The 19,220-nt window shown below is 41.8% G+C and overlaps 1 protein-coding gene across 1 annotated transcript in view; it reads left to right on the forward strand.

Annotated features, from left to right (window-relative positions):
- The window catches only part of kcnt1b (potassium sodium-activated channel subfamily T member 1b), a gene marked incomplete at its 5' end in the record, with an annotated part of 317,351 nt that overhangs the window by 237,156 nt on the left and 60,975 nt on the right, over nt 1-19,220 (forward strand). Inside the window, 2 exons of the mRNA XM_084308105.1 lie at nt 16,358-16,507; nt 16,664-16,668. Coding sequence (XP_084164231.1) covers nt 16,358-16,507; nt 16,664-16,668 — 155 coding nt within the window. The remainder of the gene's footprint in view (nt 1-16,357; nt 16,508-16,663; nt 16,669-19,220) is intronic.

Consider the following 19,220-nt stretch of genomic DNA (forward strand, 5'->3'; position numbering starts at 1 on the left):
CATTAGAAGCCCTGGCATTGTTAGTAGTTTCAGACGTCCCTGCAGTGACTTTCCTCAGGATTCCTATGCAGGTCTGAAAAGACAGGAACGGTATGGGAAATTAATTACCACAAATATCTAGACTAGATCTAGCCCTGAATAGCTCATGGTTGCCCCTTTTTTCCTTCTAAATATCCTATGATGATGATGATAATAATAATAATGATAATAATAATAATAATAATAATAATAATAATAATAATAATAATAATAATAATAATAATAATAATAATAATAATAATAATAATAATAATAATAATAATAATAATAATAATAATAATAATAATAATAATACTATTCAGTTCAGGCGAATCAGAATCACTTTAACTGAATCACAGATATCATTTAGAAAAGGACAGATGCAGGATCCTGGCTACTAAAGCCCCACTCTCATTTCAGATGTTTTTGTTATTGTGAGGAATAATATTCAGTTGTAGGATGTTATGGCATAGACTTTATCAGCATAATTACATCATATGGAACACAGTTATTACATAATATACATCGTATAGAACACAGTTATTACATCATATACATAGTATGGAACACAGTTATTACATCATATACATATGTAACATGATGTATGTAACATATTTTGTAACATACAAAATAACTCAAGTCAGAATCGTCACCATTTAAAAAAGTTAAGTACAAAAAATAATAATAATAATTTTAATTTGTTTAATAAAAGAAATCGTCATCATTTTGAAATGAGATTGCATATGTCTATGAATCGAGATAGCGATTTTATTTTGATTAATCGCCCAGCCCTAATATTACATCATATACATTGTATAGAACACAGTTATTACATCATATACATCATATGGAATACAGTTATTACATCATATACATCATAGAACACAGTTATTATCATATGGAACACAATTATTACAGTACATCATATGGAATACAGTTGTTGAAAATCTTCAAATTTATGTCCCGCACCGTTAGCGTAGCTTAGCTTCATCACTGGAAGTGAGGCATACAAGACGACAAGATGGCTGCTGAGTGAGTAAGCTGGGTCTGAGCTCATGTCTGTTTGACTCTTTCATTATTTAAACTGTAGCTTAATGACTTCCTAAACCACTACATCCACTACATCTATATCTATAGACAAGACTTGTGGCTTTATATCACTAAAATGTAGCAACTCTGCTTGGCTAAACGACTGATTGTTTGTAGTACAAACAATGGATGAAGACACAATGAGAACCTTATCTCAATCCATCGTCCAACAGATAAGAACTGATATGATAGCCTTCTTGGATGCTAAGCTGGAACCTATTATTTGTACTTTGAAAGGCATTCAGAACTCTGTATCCACACTAGCAGACCATCTGCAGCTAATGGAGCACCGTGTTGGAGCCAATGAAGATAATGTGAATGATCTCACCACCCGTGTCATACAACTTGAAAAAGACAACTCTTACCTGCTGACAAAGATTGATGATATGGAGAACAGAAGCAGATCTTTGAACCTCCGCTTCATAAAAGTACCCGAGGCCGCTGAAGGTCGGGACCTGATCGGGTTCATGGCTGGCTTGATTCCTCAACTCCTGGGGCAGGATCACTTTCCCACTCCATTATCCATTGAAAGGGCTCATCGCAATCCGACCTCTCGACAGGACGACAGATCCAACCCGAGACCTATCCTGATAAAGCTACAACACTTCCAGGATAAAGTCAAGATCCTCCGACTTGCTCGTGACAAAAAAGAGTTGTTCCTTAATGACTCGCGTGTCTTCATCTTCCCAGACTACAGTGTTGAATTGACAAGGAAACGCCAGGCCTTCCTACCAGTGAAACGGCGTCTCAGAGATCTTAATTTAAGATACTCACTTCGTTTTCCAAGCACCCTGAGCGTGACCGTCAACGGCAAAGAGGAGCTGTTTCGTGATCACAAAACTGCCGAAGCTTTCTTCAAGACTACAGCGTAATTAACTTCCATTCTCGTGTTCTAGGATGACAAAGTTGCTGACTCGAATCGATGCCAACAGGCTAGCTTTAGCCATTCACTCGCTACTAACGTTAAGACAGTATCTCGAAAATATCCTACGTTTGCGAACATTCCCCTTCATGGTCTCTGTTACTACATCGATATGAAAATAGTGACTCTTTGAACTAACCGGTGGAATCGCCTTGTTTCTGTCAGTCTTTTTTTTTGGCTGATATTCTTTCGTTTTCTAAACTTGCGTCCAACAGGTTGGGCATCCTGACTTTTTTGTTTGCTGGAAAGTGTGACGCCTCCGGCCACTTTCTACTGCCGTAAAGCGGTAGCATAGTGTCGCAAGGTGTAGTCTCGTTATCTCTATACTAAGAGGAACAATTTATTTCAGTTTTCTTTTAGTTTGTTATCTTCTACTATGTAGTGCTTTCTTCTTTTCCCCTTTTTAGGTTGGACTGAGGGTATTATTATTATAAAAAAAAAATAAAAAAAGGGGATGTGTATATATATGTATATATTGAATTATTAGTTGTATTTATATATATGTATATATATTTTTTCACTTTTTTTTTCCCTTTAAATAATCTTGTCACTGATATGTACACTGTACCCTTTCCAACCTCTCATGTGGTACTAATTATCTTGTTAAGTTACTACTGAGCTACATATATATACATAACATGAAACAGGCAAAGCTCAGTGGGGTGGAGGTTCTTGCCTACTCACCTGAATCCTTGGGCCTAAGGGGTCAATGATCAATGGGCCAGTCTTGTGTTCCGTTTTTTGTTTTTATGTTTTCTGTGTGTGCCAGTTACGTGTTCTGTCTGTTTTTCCTGTATCTGTGTGCTTTTGTGTCTTATAACTGTGTATTTTGTTTGTTTGTCTTGTATTTACACATACTTATTTTCATTTCAACCTTTATTTAAAATCGTAAGCATCTGAGGTTTCCCTCATTTACAGAAACGACGATTGTACAGTACATAATAAAAACAATATTCACAGAAATTTAAACACCAGAGTAAAACAAATTAAAAACGTTTAAAAATAATTTTAAAATATCAACTAAAACAGTTACAGGTAGTCACACAATGGTCTGAAATCATACATTTAAACATTCCAAGGGAAGGGAGAACCTCCAATTTTAGCGTGAGTTGAAGGACATTCCATGAGTTAGAGGCATCAAAGGAAAAGGCTGACTTCCCTAGCTCAGAACAAATCTGAGGAACCCTAAGAACCATCCAGTCATTCAATCGAGTTGAATAGGTTCCAATATTCCAATTTAACAGTGAGGAGATATAAACAGGTTGGTTACCAATAAGGGCTTTAAAAATAAATAAATACCAGTGTTTGTTGCGCCTTTCTGCAAGAGAAGGCCAACCCACCCTATCATACAGGACACAATGGTGAGTATCATATCTGTCACCAGTTATAAATCTGAGAGCTGAGTGATATGCAGAATCCAGAGGTTTAAGAGTTGATGCCGCAGCATGCCTATAAATTACATCACCATAGTCCAAAACTGATAAGAAGACTGATTCCACAATTCTTTTTCTACTAAATAGAGGAAAATTGGATCTGTTTCTGTACAGGAAACCAATTTTCTGTCGCAGTTTAGTGGCAAGATTTTCCACATGGAACTTAAATGTTAATTTCTTGTCAAGCCACAGGCCAAGATATTTATACTCAGTGACTCTCTCTATACAAGAGCCACTGACAGTAGATATCCTCACATCATCAAGGTTAATATTCCTTGCTCTTGAAAATAACATAAACTTTGTCTTACTAGCATTAAGAACCAATTTAAGACTAGTAAGGGCATCCTGTAGAGCATAGGTGTCAAACTCACGGCCCGCGGGCCAAATCCGGCCCGCCACGTCATTTGATGTGGCCCCCCAAGAGCTCAGGTAAAAAAAAAAAAAAAAAAAATTTTTTTTTTTTTTTTTTACATTACTATTGGGTTAAAAAATAGCAGTGTTAAAATAATTGTGGGTTAATGCGTTAATAAAGCTTTAACTTTGACAGCCTTAGTTATTACACATTCTTACACATACATGTATGTTGAACATCTGAGGTAACAAAGGAAAAAAGCCAAAAGCACTTACTCCTCAGACATTCTTTGACAATTTTACAGCCCAAAATACAAAAAAGATCCAGGCGGAATAGGTAACAAAGGGTTGAAAAAATATTGTCTGAACTGTCAGATGCAAACTGGCTGTGTGACATAACCGAGCATCTCGCTCAATTGAATAAGAAGCTGTAGGGACGCAAACAAGTCCCACCCAAAACTTGACCAATATAGTTGTGAACTGAGACAACCCTTATTTTGTTATTTTTGAGTACAGTTACAGTTGTGTGTTCATGCAGACACATAATAGCAATTTCATTACGAATTGAAAATGGGGGACCCTGATGTAAACAAGTCGAAAGTCTTTCTCTGGTCTGCATCCCCTTAACAATTGTGTGTATTGAGCTGTACTGTACTGTACCCATTCTGCAATCTGTTAATTAAAGTTAATTAAACTATCTTCCATTAGTTGGATGTATGGCCTCTGCAAGGTTGTGTGCAGCCATTTGTTTTTGTAACATCTGCTACATCTGTCCCACGTGTTCTTTGCAGCTCACAGTTGTTAGTTCTGCCCCTCTTGACTGTGACAAAAAGGTTTTGAGCAAACTTAATGTCATAGCTTGTATTTGATGATATTCTTCTTTGTTATTTACTTTAATGGTTTGATCATTGATTGGTGGAGTAATATGGGGTTCTGATAAACTAAAATTATTTGTTAAAATATCATAAGCTAACATATATTTTTACATTTATGCAAATGAATATGCAATATGTATAACTTGAATAAGTAATAAATACAGAAACACCATGTTTAACAATATGTAAATGTGTAGCTACATTTATTTTACATTACATTAACATTTATACGGTCTTTGGCCCTTTGAGGGCAACCATAATGCTGATGTGGCCCTCTGTGAAAATGAGTTTGACACCCCTGCTGTAGAGCATAAAAGGAAAGTTGCAATTTCTCAAAGGCCAGCTGTACAGAGTCTGCAATACAGTACACAATTGTGTCATCAGCATACAGATGGGCATGACATCCATACAAAGAAGAAACAATATCATTAATATAAATTGTAAAAAGGACAGGACCCAAAACTGAACCTTGTGGCACACCTTTAGTCATGGCCAAGAATTCAGATTGTGCTTGACCTAACTTCACACACTGCCGCCTAGAAGATAGATAATCCTGAAACCAGACACAGGCATTATCATCCAACCCAATGTTAGATAGTTTCTTTAGAAGTAAGTAGTGATCAACTGTGTCAAATGCTTTTGATAAGTCAACAAAGAGGGCAGCACAATGTTTCTTCTTATCTAATGCTGAAATAATGTCATTTGTAACCAAAGTGATGGCTGATGTTGTACTATGTTTGGCTCTAAAACCAGATTGTTGAGAGCTAAGTATGGAGTTAGTTGAAAGGTAATATTTGAGTTGTTTACTTACTAGTGTTTCCAGGACTTTAGCTAATTATCTAAGTTATCCCTATCACCTCCCCTATGTAAAGGAATCACCCGTGCAGATTTCCAAACTAGAGGAAATCTACCTGATGAGATAGAGAGATTCAAAATATAAGTAATCTGTTCAGCGATAACTGGTGCAGCCAACTTAATAAAAAAAGACTCTAAGTTATCCTCACCTGTAGAACACTTTGCATCAATTGATTGCAAAGCATCAAATACAGCTGACTGTGTAAAAGGTTGAAAGGAGAAATGGTAAGTGACGCCCACAGGGTACAAACAATCAGAATCAACAGGACAAGGTCCATTATAGTTCCTATTAAATAAATTACCAGCCTCCGCAAAATGCCTATTGAAGGCAACACAAATTTCACTCTGCTCAGAGATCACACAGTTTTCAACTTTAATATGAAAGGGTAAAGAATTAGATGATTTTATTTTGTTCACCTTCACTGCACTCCAAAATTTTGCCGGATTAGAGTATGAGTTTGTAACCAACTCCAGATAGTAATCAGTTTTAGATTTTCTTACTACTGCAGAACATTTGTTCCTAATTTGCCTAAAAGAAAGCCAATGTTGAGGGTCTCCAGAACGCCTTGCCCGAGACCATGCAGCATTTCTGTCTTTAATTAGGGTTGACAATTCCTGAGAAAACCAGGGTATTACTCTATCTTTAATACGGACTTTTTTAAAAGGAGCATGTTTGTCAACTAATAAATTAAATGTATTTACAAAGGAGTCCAGGGCTAACTGAACATCAATTTCAGTGTTACAATAAGTATCAGAAAGAACAAGATCATCTAAAAATGATTCGTTATTAAAAGATTTAAAATTCCTCCTTAAAACTGTGTGAGATCTTGTTTTTGGCAGTCTCGTGCTTCTTACACAGACTGTGGGGCAATGGTCACCAGTGATGCCACAGATTACTTGTAAAAGTAATCTGATTACTGATTACTCCTTTAAAAAGTAATCTTAGTTACTTTACTGATTACTTGATTATCAGAGTAACTTAGTTACTTTGAAAGTAACTAGGTTACGAAGTCGTCCTCCCTGCTGCTGCCACAACATAAGAATGACAAAAAAAATTTAGTAAAATGTACTCAGTTTGAGTAAAATGTATTAATAGGGCAGGTAGGCCTATCTTGCTATCTATAGATCTATAGATTTCACAAAAGATAAATGGTCAATAACACCACATGTAGGCTGATATGTAGCCTACCTTTGAGGCCTGCCCCATTCAGATATGGTTCTACGTTATTATTATTTATTATTGTGTGAATGAATGAATGAAAACTTTATTTAACAGATTGCAGAATGGGTACAATACAGTACGGCTCAATACATACAATTGTTAAGGGGATGCAGACCTGAGAAAGATGTTTGTCTTGTTTCCATCAGGGTCCCCCATTTTCAATTCATATAGACATTTATGACATACACAACATACATGACATTTATGGCATAGGGACATACTGTATAGGTATTTAGTACTGATACATTTGTGACATAAGCGGTATTCAAATATACAGTACTGTTACCCCTAGATCCTGACAGAGTATATACATATGATGGGGAGGGGACTGTACATTAGGAGGGGGTGGGCGGGTGGGAGGGAAATATACATACGGCGGGGAGGGAATATATATACTGCAGTGTTGTCAGTGTGCTACTGACAACCTACATACTGCAGTATGGTGTTCCATGTTCCATGTTCATGAATAGTGCAATGCAAAAGATGTTTAACTCAAAGGTGGAACATACTGTTTGGCTGGTGCAGTTCCGAGTCCTGTAGAAGTCGATGGTCGTGCTGTGCTGTATATTCCATATGCGGTAGACAGTATTTTGTTTCCTCCGCAAAGTGAATGTTTTTTTCACCCGGCTTAGCTTACACAAACGTTAAGTAGACTAGTGAACTTCCAGTCCAAGAAAGCGTTACGAGCGCGAGCGTCTCCCTGCTAGCTCGCAGGTCAGCCTGATAATAACAATAACAGCCGCGCCCACCAGCATGGCTCAACACGCGAGGTTGCGTGCTGTGACGTCACTCCCCAATACAAGGAAAAGCTTTCCAAACGTATATTTGACTGTCGAAAACGAAAGAAAATACTGCATTCCGCCTGCATTATGATGAGATAGTAACGAAATAGTAACGCACAGCCACTTGGACAAGTAACTGCAATCAGATTACTGGCTTGTAAAGATTAACGCGTTAGATTACTATTTTCGGGGAAAAGTAATCAGATTACAATAACGCGTTACTTAGTAACGCGTTAGTGGCATCACTGATGGTCACTTATGCCTAAGTCAAAAACCCCACAAGCTGAGATCCTGTCATATTTATTCACAAAAATCAAATCAATAAGGGTAGACCTAGAGTCATTTTTAAGGTTTGGTCTGGTGGGCTCAGTAATTAACTGGGAAAGACTGAGGTTACCACTGATTTCTTTAAGGTGCTTTGCAGCACCACTCAACCAGTGACAACCAGTGAACAAATGACATGTCGTCAGCTTGTGACTGCAACTTGTTCCTGTTTGCGGACGACTCAGCCCTGCTGGTCTCTGACAAGAACAAGTTACAGGTTGAAAAAACCCTCAGCTCGGAACTAGGCAGAATCTGCATATGGCTCGCTGATAACAAACTATCATTACACATGGGCAAAACAGAGTCCATTCTCTTCGGTTCAAATAACAAACTCAGCAAGACGGCTTCTCAGTTACAGTGGGTGACAATATTGTCACAAGGAAAGATGAAATTACCTACCTGGGTTCCATCCTAGAGGCTAATCTCTCCTGTGACAAAATGGCATCCAATGTAATAAAAAAAGTCAACCAACGAACTCGATTCTTGTACCGGATCTCCTCTCTGGTAAACAAGAATACCCTGAAGACTCTGGCAGGAGCACTCATTCAGGGGTACTACGACTATGCTTGCACCTCATGGTACCAAAGCACCTCAAAGGCGCTAAAAACAAAATTACAAACATCTCAAAACAAACTGGTCAGACTACTGCTTGACCTTACTCCTAGAACCCACCTCACCCCTGCCCACTTTGACAACCTAGGATGGCTTAGAGTAGATGACAGAGTACAGCAACTTGCAATGGGCCTGGTCTACAAGATACACTACACGACCAAGGTACCCATGTACATGGCAAAATACTTCCCAAAGGTCAGTGAATACCACGATCACAACACCAGAGGGAGCTCCACAAATCATGTTAAACCCAGATTCGGCTCAAATAAGGGACTAAACACGTTTCGCAACTATGCCACATCAATGTGGAACGCCCTACCCAAAGCTGTAAAGGAATGTGGATCACTACCCACTTTCAAAACCTCTCTCAAGAGACACCTACGGGAGACTGCAATTCAACACTGGCCCCTGTAAATATCCTAACCCAACCCCCTCCAATGTACAGTCATTTACCTAGTATGGTTTTGTCAATAGTCCAATGTACAATTTTGTTTGTTTGTACAGAGTCTCCCCCCCCCCCCTCAATGTACAGTTTTGCTTGTTTATACAGTGTGCCCCCCCCCCCCAACCACCTCCAATGTAAATTACCCAGTATGGTTGTCAATATCAGATTTCTTCAACCAGGACTCAGATATGACCAATATATCTGGATCAGCCTGTGCTACCAGTCCAACTTCTGGTGCTGAAGGAGACTTCTAATGTTCAGGTGAATCAATCCCAACCCTTTCCTTTCTCTAAAGGTATGTGGATTATTTAGAGAAAGTGGTGTGGAATCTGACTCACGTGATAAAGAAATAGAAGACTGTAAAGTGACCGATATTAAGTTGGAGTGATTTACAGTATGCCAATGTGTTGGGTAATGATCATGAACCCTATCAGAAATCATGACTTCTATATTAAAAGTAATAGGTGGTAGAGGGAGATCAGACAGAGTAAAAGCAGACAACATAATAATTATATACTTATAACTAGTGTAATTATGTCTCTCATCTCCTTTCTACAATGGTTGGTTGCTTTTACACACTGGGGTGGTCTTACACTCTTTATAAACTTGATGTGCTCTGATGGATGGTGTTAAAGGTCTAAAAATAGTTAATCAGAATATCAGAAGTCTGTTACCCAAAATGGATCTACTTAAGGCATGGGTTTTTCAACACAGGCCAAGCATAATTACATTATCAGAGACCTGGCTTAACGATAAAATAACAAATGAACAAATTAAACTAGAAAATTATGTGTTGTATAGAGAGGACAGATCCCTTAAGAAAGGTGGTGGAGTTGCTACTTATGTATTATCTAGCTTGGTCTCTGAATTAATCATCCCTGAAGTTGGGCCTCTAGACTTTGAATGCACTTTTGTCAAAGTCACCCTGCATATGAATAAATACTTAACTATTGGAAATATTTATAGACCACCTTCAGCACCTGCAGAATCATTTAATTCTATTAAAGCTACTTTAAATTCTATTTCATGTAATAATGAACTTATAGTTCTTGGTGATTTTAATAAGAACTGGCTAGCTACATCACTAACCAAAGTTAAAAATATATTTCTTAATTTAAACCTAACCCAGTTAATTGATGCCTACCCGAGTCACAGCTACCAGTGAATCTTTGCTTGACTGGATCCTAGTCTCTCATCCCAACAGATTTTTAAAAGCAGGGGTTTTGTCAGATTGCCTTAGTGATCATTCTATTGTGTACTGTATTTGGAAAATTAGACTACCTAAAGCACCACCCAAAGTGATTCAAATCAGGCAACATAAGAAAATGAATGTGGATCAATTTATCAATGACCTAATCTCAATCAACTGGGATAGGTATCAATTAATACCAAATGTTCACGACTCTTGGGATTTCTTTTACTCCGAATTTTCTGAAGTGTTGGATAGGCATGCTCCACTAAAATCTGTTAAAGTTAAGGGAAGTCATCTTCCATGGATAACACCAGATCTTATAAGCAGCTTCAGGCATAGGGATCGAGTCTGGGCCAGATTCCGAAAAGACAAGGACCCAGTTGTCTGGGAGGAGTATAAACGGCTGAGAAATGTTAGCAAGACTATGGTCAGAAATGCCAAATCCAATTATTTTAAGGACTCCTTAGCTCGTGATTTCAAAAATCCCAAACAATTCTGGAATAAGATTAAAACTTTAACTGGTGTATCCAAAAATAATATTATTGACCAGATAAAAGTGAACACTATTATACGAGATCCACAGCTGATTGCACAGTCATTCATCCAGCATTTTTCATCTGTCACTGCTGCATCATCACTCGATCCCGTGTCTGATCTCTTCAGTAATAGGCCTCCTGATCATAGCTTCTCTTTTATGAAAATTTTACCTTTGGAAGTCTTTGATGCCATAAATAGCCTAAAAGTAAGTGGTGGTCCTGGATTAGATGGTTTAGAACCTAAGTTCCTCAAACTTGCATCCCATATTCTAATGTACCCATTATGTGATCTGTTTAATATGTCACTGTCCACATTCGAAATGCCTGACATATGGAAGTGCTCTCGTATTACCCCGTTGCATAAAGGTGGAGATGCACTTGAAATGAATAATTATAGACCAATCGCAATTATTTGTTCTATTGCCAAAGTGTTTGAGAAATTGATATATAATCAGCTCTCTAAATTTCTTGACAAGTACAATATTTTATCACCTCATCAATCTGGTTTTAGGTAAAAATTCTCAACATCAACAGCTCTATTAAAGCTTACAAACGACATCTTTTCTGCAACTAACGATGGTAAATTAACTGGTGCAATTTTTATCGATCTGAGCAAAGCCTTCGACTTAGTTGACCACCACCTACTTCTAGATAAACTTCACTCTGTTGGCCTATCACGCAATGCATTACTCTGGTTCAATACATACCTTCATAATAGAAAACAATGTGTTGTCATCCAAGGGTTCAAATCGGATACAATGGTCCAAGAACGTGGTGTGCCGCAAGGTTCAACCCTTGGTCCACTTCTTTTTTCAATATTTATAAATAATATACCTTCTGTCTGTTCTGATTGCAGCATTCATCTTTATGCAGATGATACAGTGTTGTATACATCCAAAAATAATGTAGCACAGATTCAATCAGCCTTACAATATGACTTTAAGACACTACAGAAATGGCTTGCTGAAAATAAACTAATACTAAACAAAACCAAATCGCACTTTATGATTTTTGGTACTCGGAAAAGACTGAAGGCACCCGAATCTAAGGCATGCGTTATCTTATGTGCCGATAATACACCTCTGCATAAAGCTGAACGCATCAAGTATTTGGGAGTATGGCTTGACCCCGAACTCTCATTCAATTTCCATATTACCTATACTGTTATTAAAATGAATCGCAGCATTGGAGCCCTTTATAGAGCTAGACATTGTTTTTGCTTCACTGTTAGAAAGAGACTTGCAACAACTTATTTTGCCATTAATGGACTATGCGGATCAAGCTGCTTCCAAAACCCATTTATCACCTCTAAATGTGACTTACAATAGACTATGCAGATTTGTTCTTGACTGTCCGTTCACAACCCACCATTGTACTATGTATCAAACCTTAGACTGGCCTTCTCCTACTTTAAGAAGACAGAGACATTGGCTGCAATTGATTTTCAAATGTATCCATTCTGACTATCCTGCTTACCTGAAACAGTTGATGGTCCCTTTCTCTTGCACTTATCGTCTAAGACACTCTGTACAGTATTTTTTCACAGTTTCTCCATTTTCAAAAGCAATGGCCAAGAAATCTTTCATGTTCAAAGCCCCTTCGGACTGGAACAATCTTCCGGTGACCATTCGGTCCATATCTTCATTTTACCTCTTTAAAAATGCTCTTTGTTCTAATTTTATTGTCAAGTGTACATGCTTCCTTGGTGGGGCTCCTGCGCTGGTGAGGGGACGTGGGGCACAGCCGTCCTTTATGCGGGTGTTACGGGTTAGCTAGTTGGCTCTACTCCTATTTTAGGCAGGGGGGGGGGGCGATTGGTTGATTTGGGGCGCTTGTTGGGCAGGTTGATTGCTCCTCTTCTCCTGCCAGTCCTGGAGCTCAATTTCTATTACATCCTGTATTCTACTCACCCTTTGAATGTTTTGTTGGGCCTTTCTCGCGGCGGCTGCCTGGCGGTGTCATCGCAGGGTAAGCATATTTGTTTGCCCTGCGGTGGCAGCGTCATGTGACTGCCGTGGAGTGGGCCTCTTATGATGGAGATTGAGACATATCCTCTTATCCTCTTATAATGAGACATATCCTCTTACAATGTGTACTTGTTCTGTTGTGTTTTTGTATGTCCTGTATTTATTTAATTTTTGTTGTTGTTGTGTGTCATGTGTTACATTGCACAAAATGTGGGACCCTCTCGAAAACGAGATACTGTATCTCAAGTGGTTTTTCCCAATAAAATAATTTCAATATATGTCTGGCAAAAATAAAAATGGAATTCTGAAAATATGATTAAAAACCCTCACATCGTAGGTAGTTTCTAAGGGCAGGAGAAAGACATTTGAATCAAACTTCTATCTTCTTCTAAGATTAAAAACCGATTCACAAAACTATAAGTCATTAGCCAAATGGATAGAGAATTGATTTTAAATATAACTGACTGAGAATCAAAACTGAATCATGAGATTCCCAAATATTCCCACAGAGAACAGAAGAGACTTCTGTGTTGCTGCAGGGAGGGGCAAATGTCCCTGGAGCAGAGGACGTGACTTCTGTTTTTAAACATTTCTTTTCACCTTTATTTAAACAGGTAAAATCACATTGAGACTGAGGTCTCATTTACTAGTGCGACCTGTTCAGGCAGCAGCCCATACAACAGTTACACATGTAAACAGCAACAGTACACTCACCAGTCAACACACAATAAATTACAACAACAACACAAAACATAAAGTGCCAAAGAGGGGGCGGAGAAAATATTCAGCCTTAAAAACAAGAGCAGAGCATAGAAGCTCCTCTCCAAGACACCCAACATCAATTTAAAGCTCGCTAGGGGGACTAAGCTGGCCCGCTTCAGACTCTGCTGTAGCATGTTCCAGGTGGAGGGGGCAGAGTAGGAGAACGCCTTCTTACCACGCTCAGTGCGGACTGAGGGGATGGAATAGGTGACGATATTCTGAATACGTAAGCTATATCTGGTCTGTTTGTGAAGTAGATAGACAGATAAATAAGTGAGAAGCAGACCTAGGATGGATTTGTAAATGAAAGTATGCCAGTGCAATGTTCTGCGCATGGAGAGAGATGATCAACTAAGGAATACAGCAAACAGTGATGTGTAAGGGGTTTACAGGCAGTAATAACTCTCAGCACGCCATGATAAACAGCATCCAGCAGATGGAGACAATTAGCAGATGCAGTCATATACAGAATATCACCATAATCCAGAGGCAGCAAGAAGGTGGCAGCGACCAATCGTCTCCTTGCATTAAAGGAGAAACAAGATTTGTTTAAAAAAAAATAAGCCCAATTTAAATGTACATTTCCTTACTAACGAATCAACATGGAGTCTAAAAGATAGGCCATCGTCAATTAAAATACCAAAATATTGATAAGAAGTAACAAGTTCAATAGGGGTACCCTGCACAACAGCTGGCACCTTCTTAAAAGAAAAGAACATAGCTTTTGTTTTATCTGCATTTAACACAAATTTTAGATGATACAGGTGTGACATCAAAAGCAGACTGTAAGGAGTCAAAAGCAAGGGCAACAGTGCTCGCACAGCAGTACAAAATGGTGTCGTCTGCATAAAGATGGACAGAAGCATTTATATTACGACCTACATTGTTTATATAAATGATAAACAGGGTTGGCCCTAGGACAGAGCCCTGTGGCACACCATTTGTGACATCAAGGACACTGGAGGAGAAATCACCAAATTTCACACACTGTTTTCGGTTTGAGAGGTAATTTGCAAACCAACCAGTGGCTTGAGCAGACAGACCAATACCTAACAGGCGCTGGCATAAGATATCATGACACACGACAGTATCAAACGCTTTGGACAGATCAGTAAAAAGTGCGGCACAATGATTTTTCCACAATATCATTAACTACTTTAGCAGCAGCAGTCACAGTGCTATGATGCTTCCTAAAGCCAGATTGACGAGGAGATAAAATGCCATTTAAACAAAGGAATTCCTTAATTTGTTCATTTACTAGCCTTTCAAGGACCTCGGCTAAGATAGAAAGCTTGGAAATGGGTCGGTAGTTATTTTACATTTTGGGATCGCCACCTTTCAAAAGTGGGAGCACAAAGGCGGTTTTCCAAACCTCCGGAATTACATTATTTAATATAGACATATTAAAGATATGTGATACATATTCAGCTATGAAATCAGCAGCCAGACGCAGAAAGTAAGGCGGAGGTTTGTCAGGGCCTGCCGACTTCCTGGGGTCCAGCCCCCTTAAGGCTTCACCCACTTCCCTGAGAGAAAAAGGAGAGAAGGAGAAGTTACTGGAGTGACTACCAGAAGCATTTGTAGGGGGGAGGGAGGAGGAGTTTTGCTGCCAGATAAAGTGCTGAACAAGGAACCAGAGGCTATAAAATGTTTATTAAAATGATTTAGGGTAGGGTGGCTAGGTGGTGCAGTGGGCAAGGTGCTCACCTCCAATGCTGGAGACACTGGGTTCGAGCCCAGTTCTCCACATTGCTTTCAGTTTGGCTGGTCGTTCATACTAATACATTTGGCAGTATTAGGGGGTGGGAAACTGATGGGTGGGGATCGGACGTTGTGGACAGCGACTCCTACAGGTCGGTTGGTGCGCCTGCGCAGTAGAATCAGGAAGCGACGGGGGCGGCGTCCCTCCAAAGCGCAGACCCCTGACGCTGAAAGACCGCGCTGTGCAGGTGAAAAGATGCGACGGCTGCTACCTCGAGTACCGGAGGGGACTCGTGCAATGTATGGCTTACACGTCCACATTACAGCCGGCTTGTGGGAGGCATGAAACAGCGTTCGAGACAGGGGAGGGTTGAATTGGACGATATGAAATTGGGATGGGAGAAAAAATTAAAATGGGAGAAAAAGTGGATACAAAAAAATAAATATGATTTAGGGTGCGGCTGGGTAGCGCAGTGGACTAAGCACTCGCCTACCACTGCAGAGACTCTGGGATCGAATCCAGCTGTCAGCGGTACCTCCGGCTTGGTCAGTCGTCCCTACTAACACAATTGGCAGTGTTAGCGGGTGGGAAGCCGGTGGGGTATGTGTCCTGGTCATTGTAAACTGCGACTCCGACTGGTCGGTCGGGGCACCTGTTCAGCAGGAAGGGGATCTGGGGGAAATAGCATGAACCACTGCACGCGTTACCTTCTCCCAGTGAAACTCCTCGCTGTCAGGTGAAAAGAAGCGGCTGGCGACTCCACATGTATCGGAGGAGGCATGTGGTAGTTCTACACCCTCCCCAGGCCGACAATGGGGCAATGCGCACAACGGCCAGGAAGGGAATTGTCATAACGACTAAATTGGGATGGGTGAAATATACAGAAAGCCCCCCCCAAAATAAAAAATAAAAATAAAAGATTTAGCATATTCGTTTTTTAAAACACACCGGGACACAGTCAACAACAATACTAAAAGGTAGCTCAGGTAGAGCAGGTAATCCAAGCAGGTAATCCAAGCAGACGTTAGGACTAAATCCAGCCAGTATATCAATGAAGGCAAATGTTGCAAGAAAAGCCATAAAAAGCCATAAAAAACACATTTAAAAGACATAAAATCTCACAAGCACACAGCATAAACACCTGTCCTTACAGGGAGGGGCAGATGTCCCCGTCGCAGAGGACGTGACTTCTGTGTTGCTGTCCTTACAGGGAGGAGGGGCCGATGTCCCCAGAGCAGAGGACGTGACTTCTGTGTTGCTGTCCTTACAGGGAGGGGCAGATGTCCCCAGAGCAGTGGCAGAGGACGTACGGGCGCTGTTCCGGAAACGAGGTGTACCACATCCGCCTGTGCGACAGCAAGTTCTTCGGAGAGTACGACGGCAAGAGCTTCACCTACGCCTGCTTCCACGCCCATAAGAAGTGAGTACACCTGCCAGGCTACACCAGCCTCGTCTGTTCATTCTGAAATACTGCAGTAGTAGAAGAGATCACAGCATGGGCTTAAGTCATGCCGCTGACGTTGGATGTTTTGGAACTTTCAAATACAATGTCGCTGTTGTCCTCATGGTCTCTGAGCAGGGGTGGGTCTCTTCAGTAGGACGGCTGGGCTGGGGGGGGGGGGGGGGGTGTAGAGTAGGGGAGACACAGGAGAGAAGGTTCTGGTTTCTTCAGTAGGACGGCTGGAGGGGGGGGGGGGTGTAGAGTAGGGGAGACACAGGAGAGAAGGTTCTGGTCTCTTCAGTAGGACGGCTGGAGGGGGGGGGGGGGTGTAGAGTAGGGGAGACACAGGAGAGAAGGTTCTGGTCTCTTCAGTAGGACGGCTGGAGGGGGGGGGGGGGTGTAGAGTAGGGGAGACACAGGAGAGAAGGTTCTGGTCTCTTCAGTAGGACGGCTGGAGGGGGGGGGGGGGGTGTAGAGTAGGGGAGACACAGGAGAGAAGGTTCTGGTCTCTTCAGTAGGACGGCTGGAGGGGGGGGGGGGTGTAGAGTAGGGGAGACACAGGAGAGAAGGTTCTGGTCTCTTCAGTAGGACGGCTGGAGGGGGGGGGGGTGTAGAGTAGGGGAGACACAGGAGAGAAGGTTCTGGTCTCTTCAGTAGGACGGCTGGAGGGGGGGGGGGGTGTAGAGTAGGGGAGACACAGGAGAGAAGGTTCTGGTCTCTTCAGTAGGACGGCTGGAGGGGGGGGGGGTGTAGAGTAGGGGAGACACAGGAGAGAAGGTTCTGGTCTCTTCAGTAGGACGGCTGGAGGGGGGGGGGGGTGTAGAGTAGGGGAGACACAGGAGAGAAGGTTCTGGTCTCTTCAGTAGGACGGCTGGAGGGGGGGGGGGTGTAGAGTAGGGGAGACACAGGAGAGAAGGTTCTGGTCTCTTCAGTAGGACGGCTGGAGGGGGGGGGGGGGGGTGTAGAGTAGGGGAGACACAGGAGAGAAGGTTCTGGTCTCTTCAGTAGGACGGCTGGAGGGGGGGGGGGTGTAGAGTAGGGGAGACACAGGAGAGAAGGTTCTGGTCTCTTCAGTAGGACGGCTGGAGGGGGGGGGGGGTGTAGAGTAGGGGAGACACAGGAGAGAAGGTTCTGGTCTCTTCAGTAGGACGGCTGGAGGGGGGGGGGGGTGTAGAGTAGGGGAGACACAGGAGAGAAGGTTCTGGTCTCTTCAGTAGGACGGCTGGAGGGGGGGGGGGGGGGGGGTGTAGAGTAGGGGAGACACAGGAGAGAAGGTTCTGGCAGGACTCAAGCCCAGGTCAGCAGAGGACAGAGGACATGTTGGTCCAGAGGCGGAGGTCTTCACCGTCTCTGCAGTCAGATTACAGAGCAGAGGCTGTTCTTAGGGCTTGTGTCCATAGCGGACGTTTGTTTCAAGGCGGACCGCTTTGAAAAAAAGAAAAGAAAAGCTCAGAGCGTTTTCCTGGGTCTCGCGACTGCCGCGGCGGCTCCGCCCCCTTCCTCGATGTTGATTACCTTGATGAGCGTGCTCCTTTCCAAAAGTTGAACTAGTTTCAACTTTATGCGCTGGGAGCGCTCTCCGCCCAAAAACGCTGCCGCCGAGAGCTCATAAACGCGAGGCGCGGCGCTGGGAAGAGGAGCGCGCCTGTCGCGCCTGTAGCATAGAAATGAATGACAGGAAGGAGCTGACAACTCATAAAACGTCCGCTATGGACACAAGCCCCTTAACCTGCTGTTTTATACTTTAAGGCAGTGGTTCCCAAAGTATGAGGCGTGACCAGGCGCGGAACTTTGTTCCTAGCGGTGGGGGGGACATATTAGGGGGCGAGGTCAGTGACGTCGCAGAGGGGGGGGGGGGGGGGGGGGGGTAGGGGGGTGCGCCCCCCCTTCCCAATAATTTTTATTCTAATCTAATACCAGGTGTGCAATACGCATTTCCCCAGGCGGTGGCGCCTCTTGTAAGAAGTGGTCATCGTGGAGCCAGGGCTTGTCCAGCTGCACGTCCGCTAATTTAATATAATGATACTAGTGAAATTTTTTAACTCTGTCAAAATAAACGAGCTGCATAGGCATAATAAACTGTAAGCGACATATACATGTTTGCACTGTCTTTTTTCTATTATAAAGTGCCTCTCGAGACTCGGGTCCATAACACATAACAGATCAGTCATTTGATTGTAATGCAGGTGCTCGCATTATAAATCGAATGTATGCGAGACAAACAATGTAATCGTTTTGATGCATACATCTCTGCCCAGCCTACCCCACCTGTTGCTGTTGCGCCCCCGCACAGAGAGACCCATATCCCCGCACCAGAACGCTACGACGGGGACGTCTCTAAATGTCATGCCTTTATTTTTCAATATTCACTAGTATTCGGACAACAGCCGCACACTTAAAGGGGAACTCCAACATTTTGGGAAATTAGCTTATTTAACATCTTCCCTGGAGTTAGACAAGAAGATACATACCTTTTTTGTCTCTGTGCGTGCATTTAGCTTTGGGAATAGACGCTCCGTTAGCATAGCTTAGCTTCATCACTGGAAGTGAGGCAGATCCGTAGCCTTACAGTGCCTTACAATGTATTGTAAGGTCTGACATTGACCAAATTTGATATGCATGACCTTGGTGGGCTCTAGGTCAACTCCTGAAAAGGGGGTCAATGTCAGACCTTGCAATCAAAAGTTAGGGG

This window comes from Notolepis coatsorum (genome assembly GCF_963971535.1).
Source record: "Notolepis coatsorum genome assembly, chromosome: 2".
NCBI classification, from domain to species: domain Eukaryota; kingdom Metazoa; phylum Chordata; class Actinopteri; order Aulopiformes; family Paralepididae; genus Notolepis; species Notolepis coatsorum.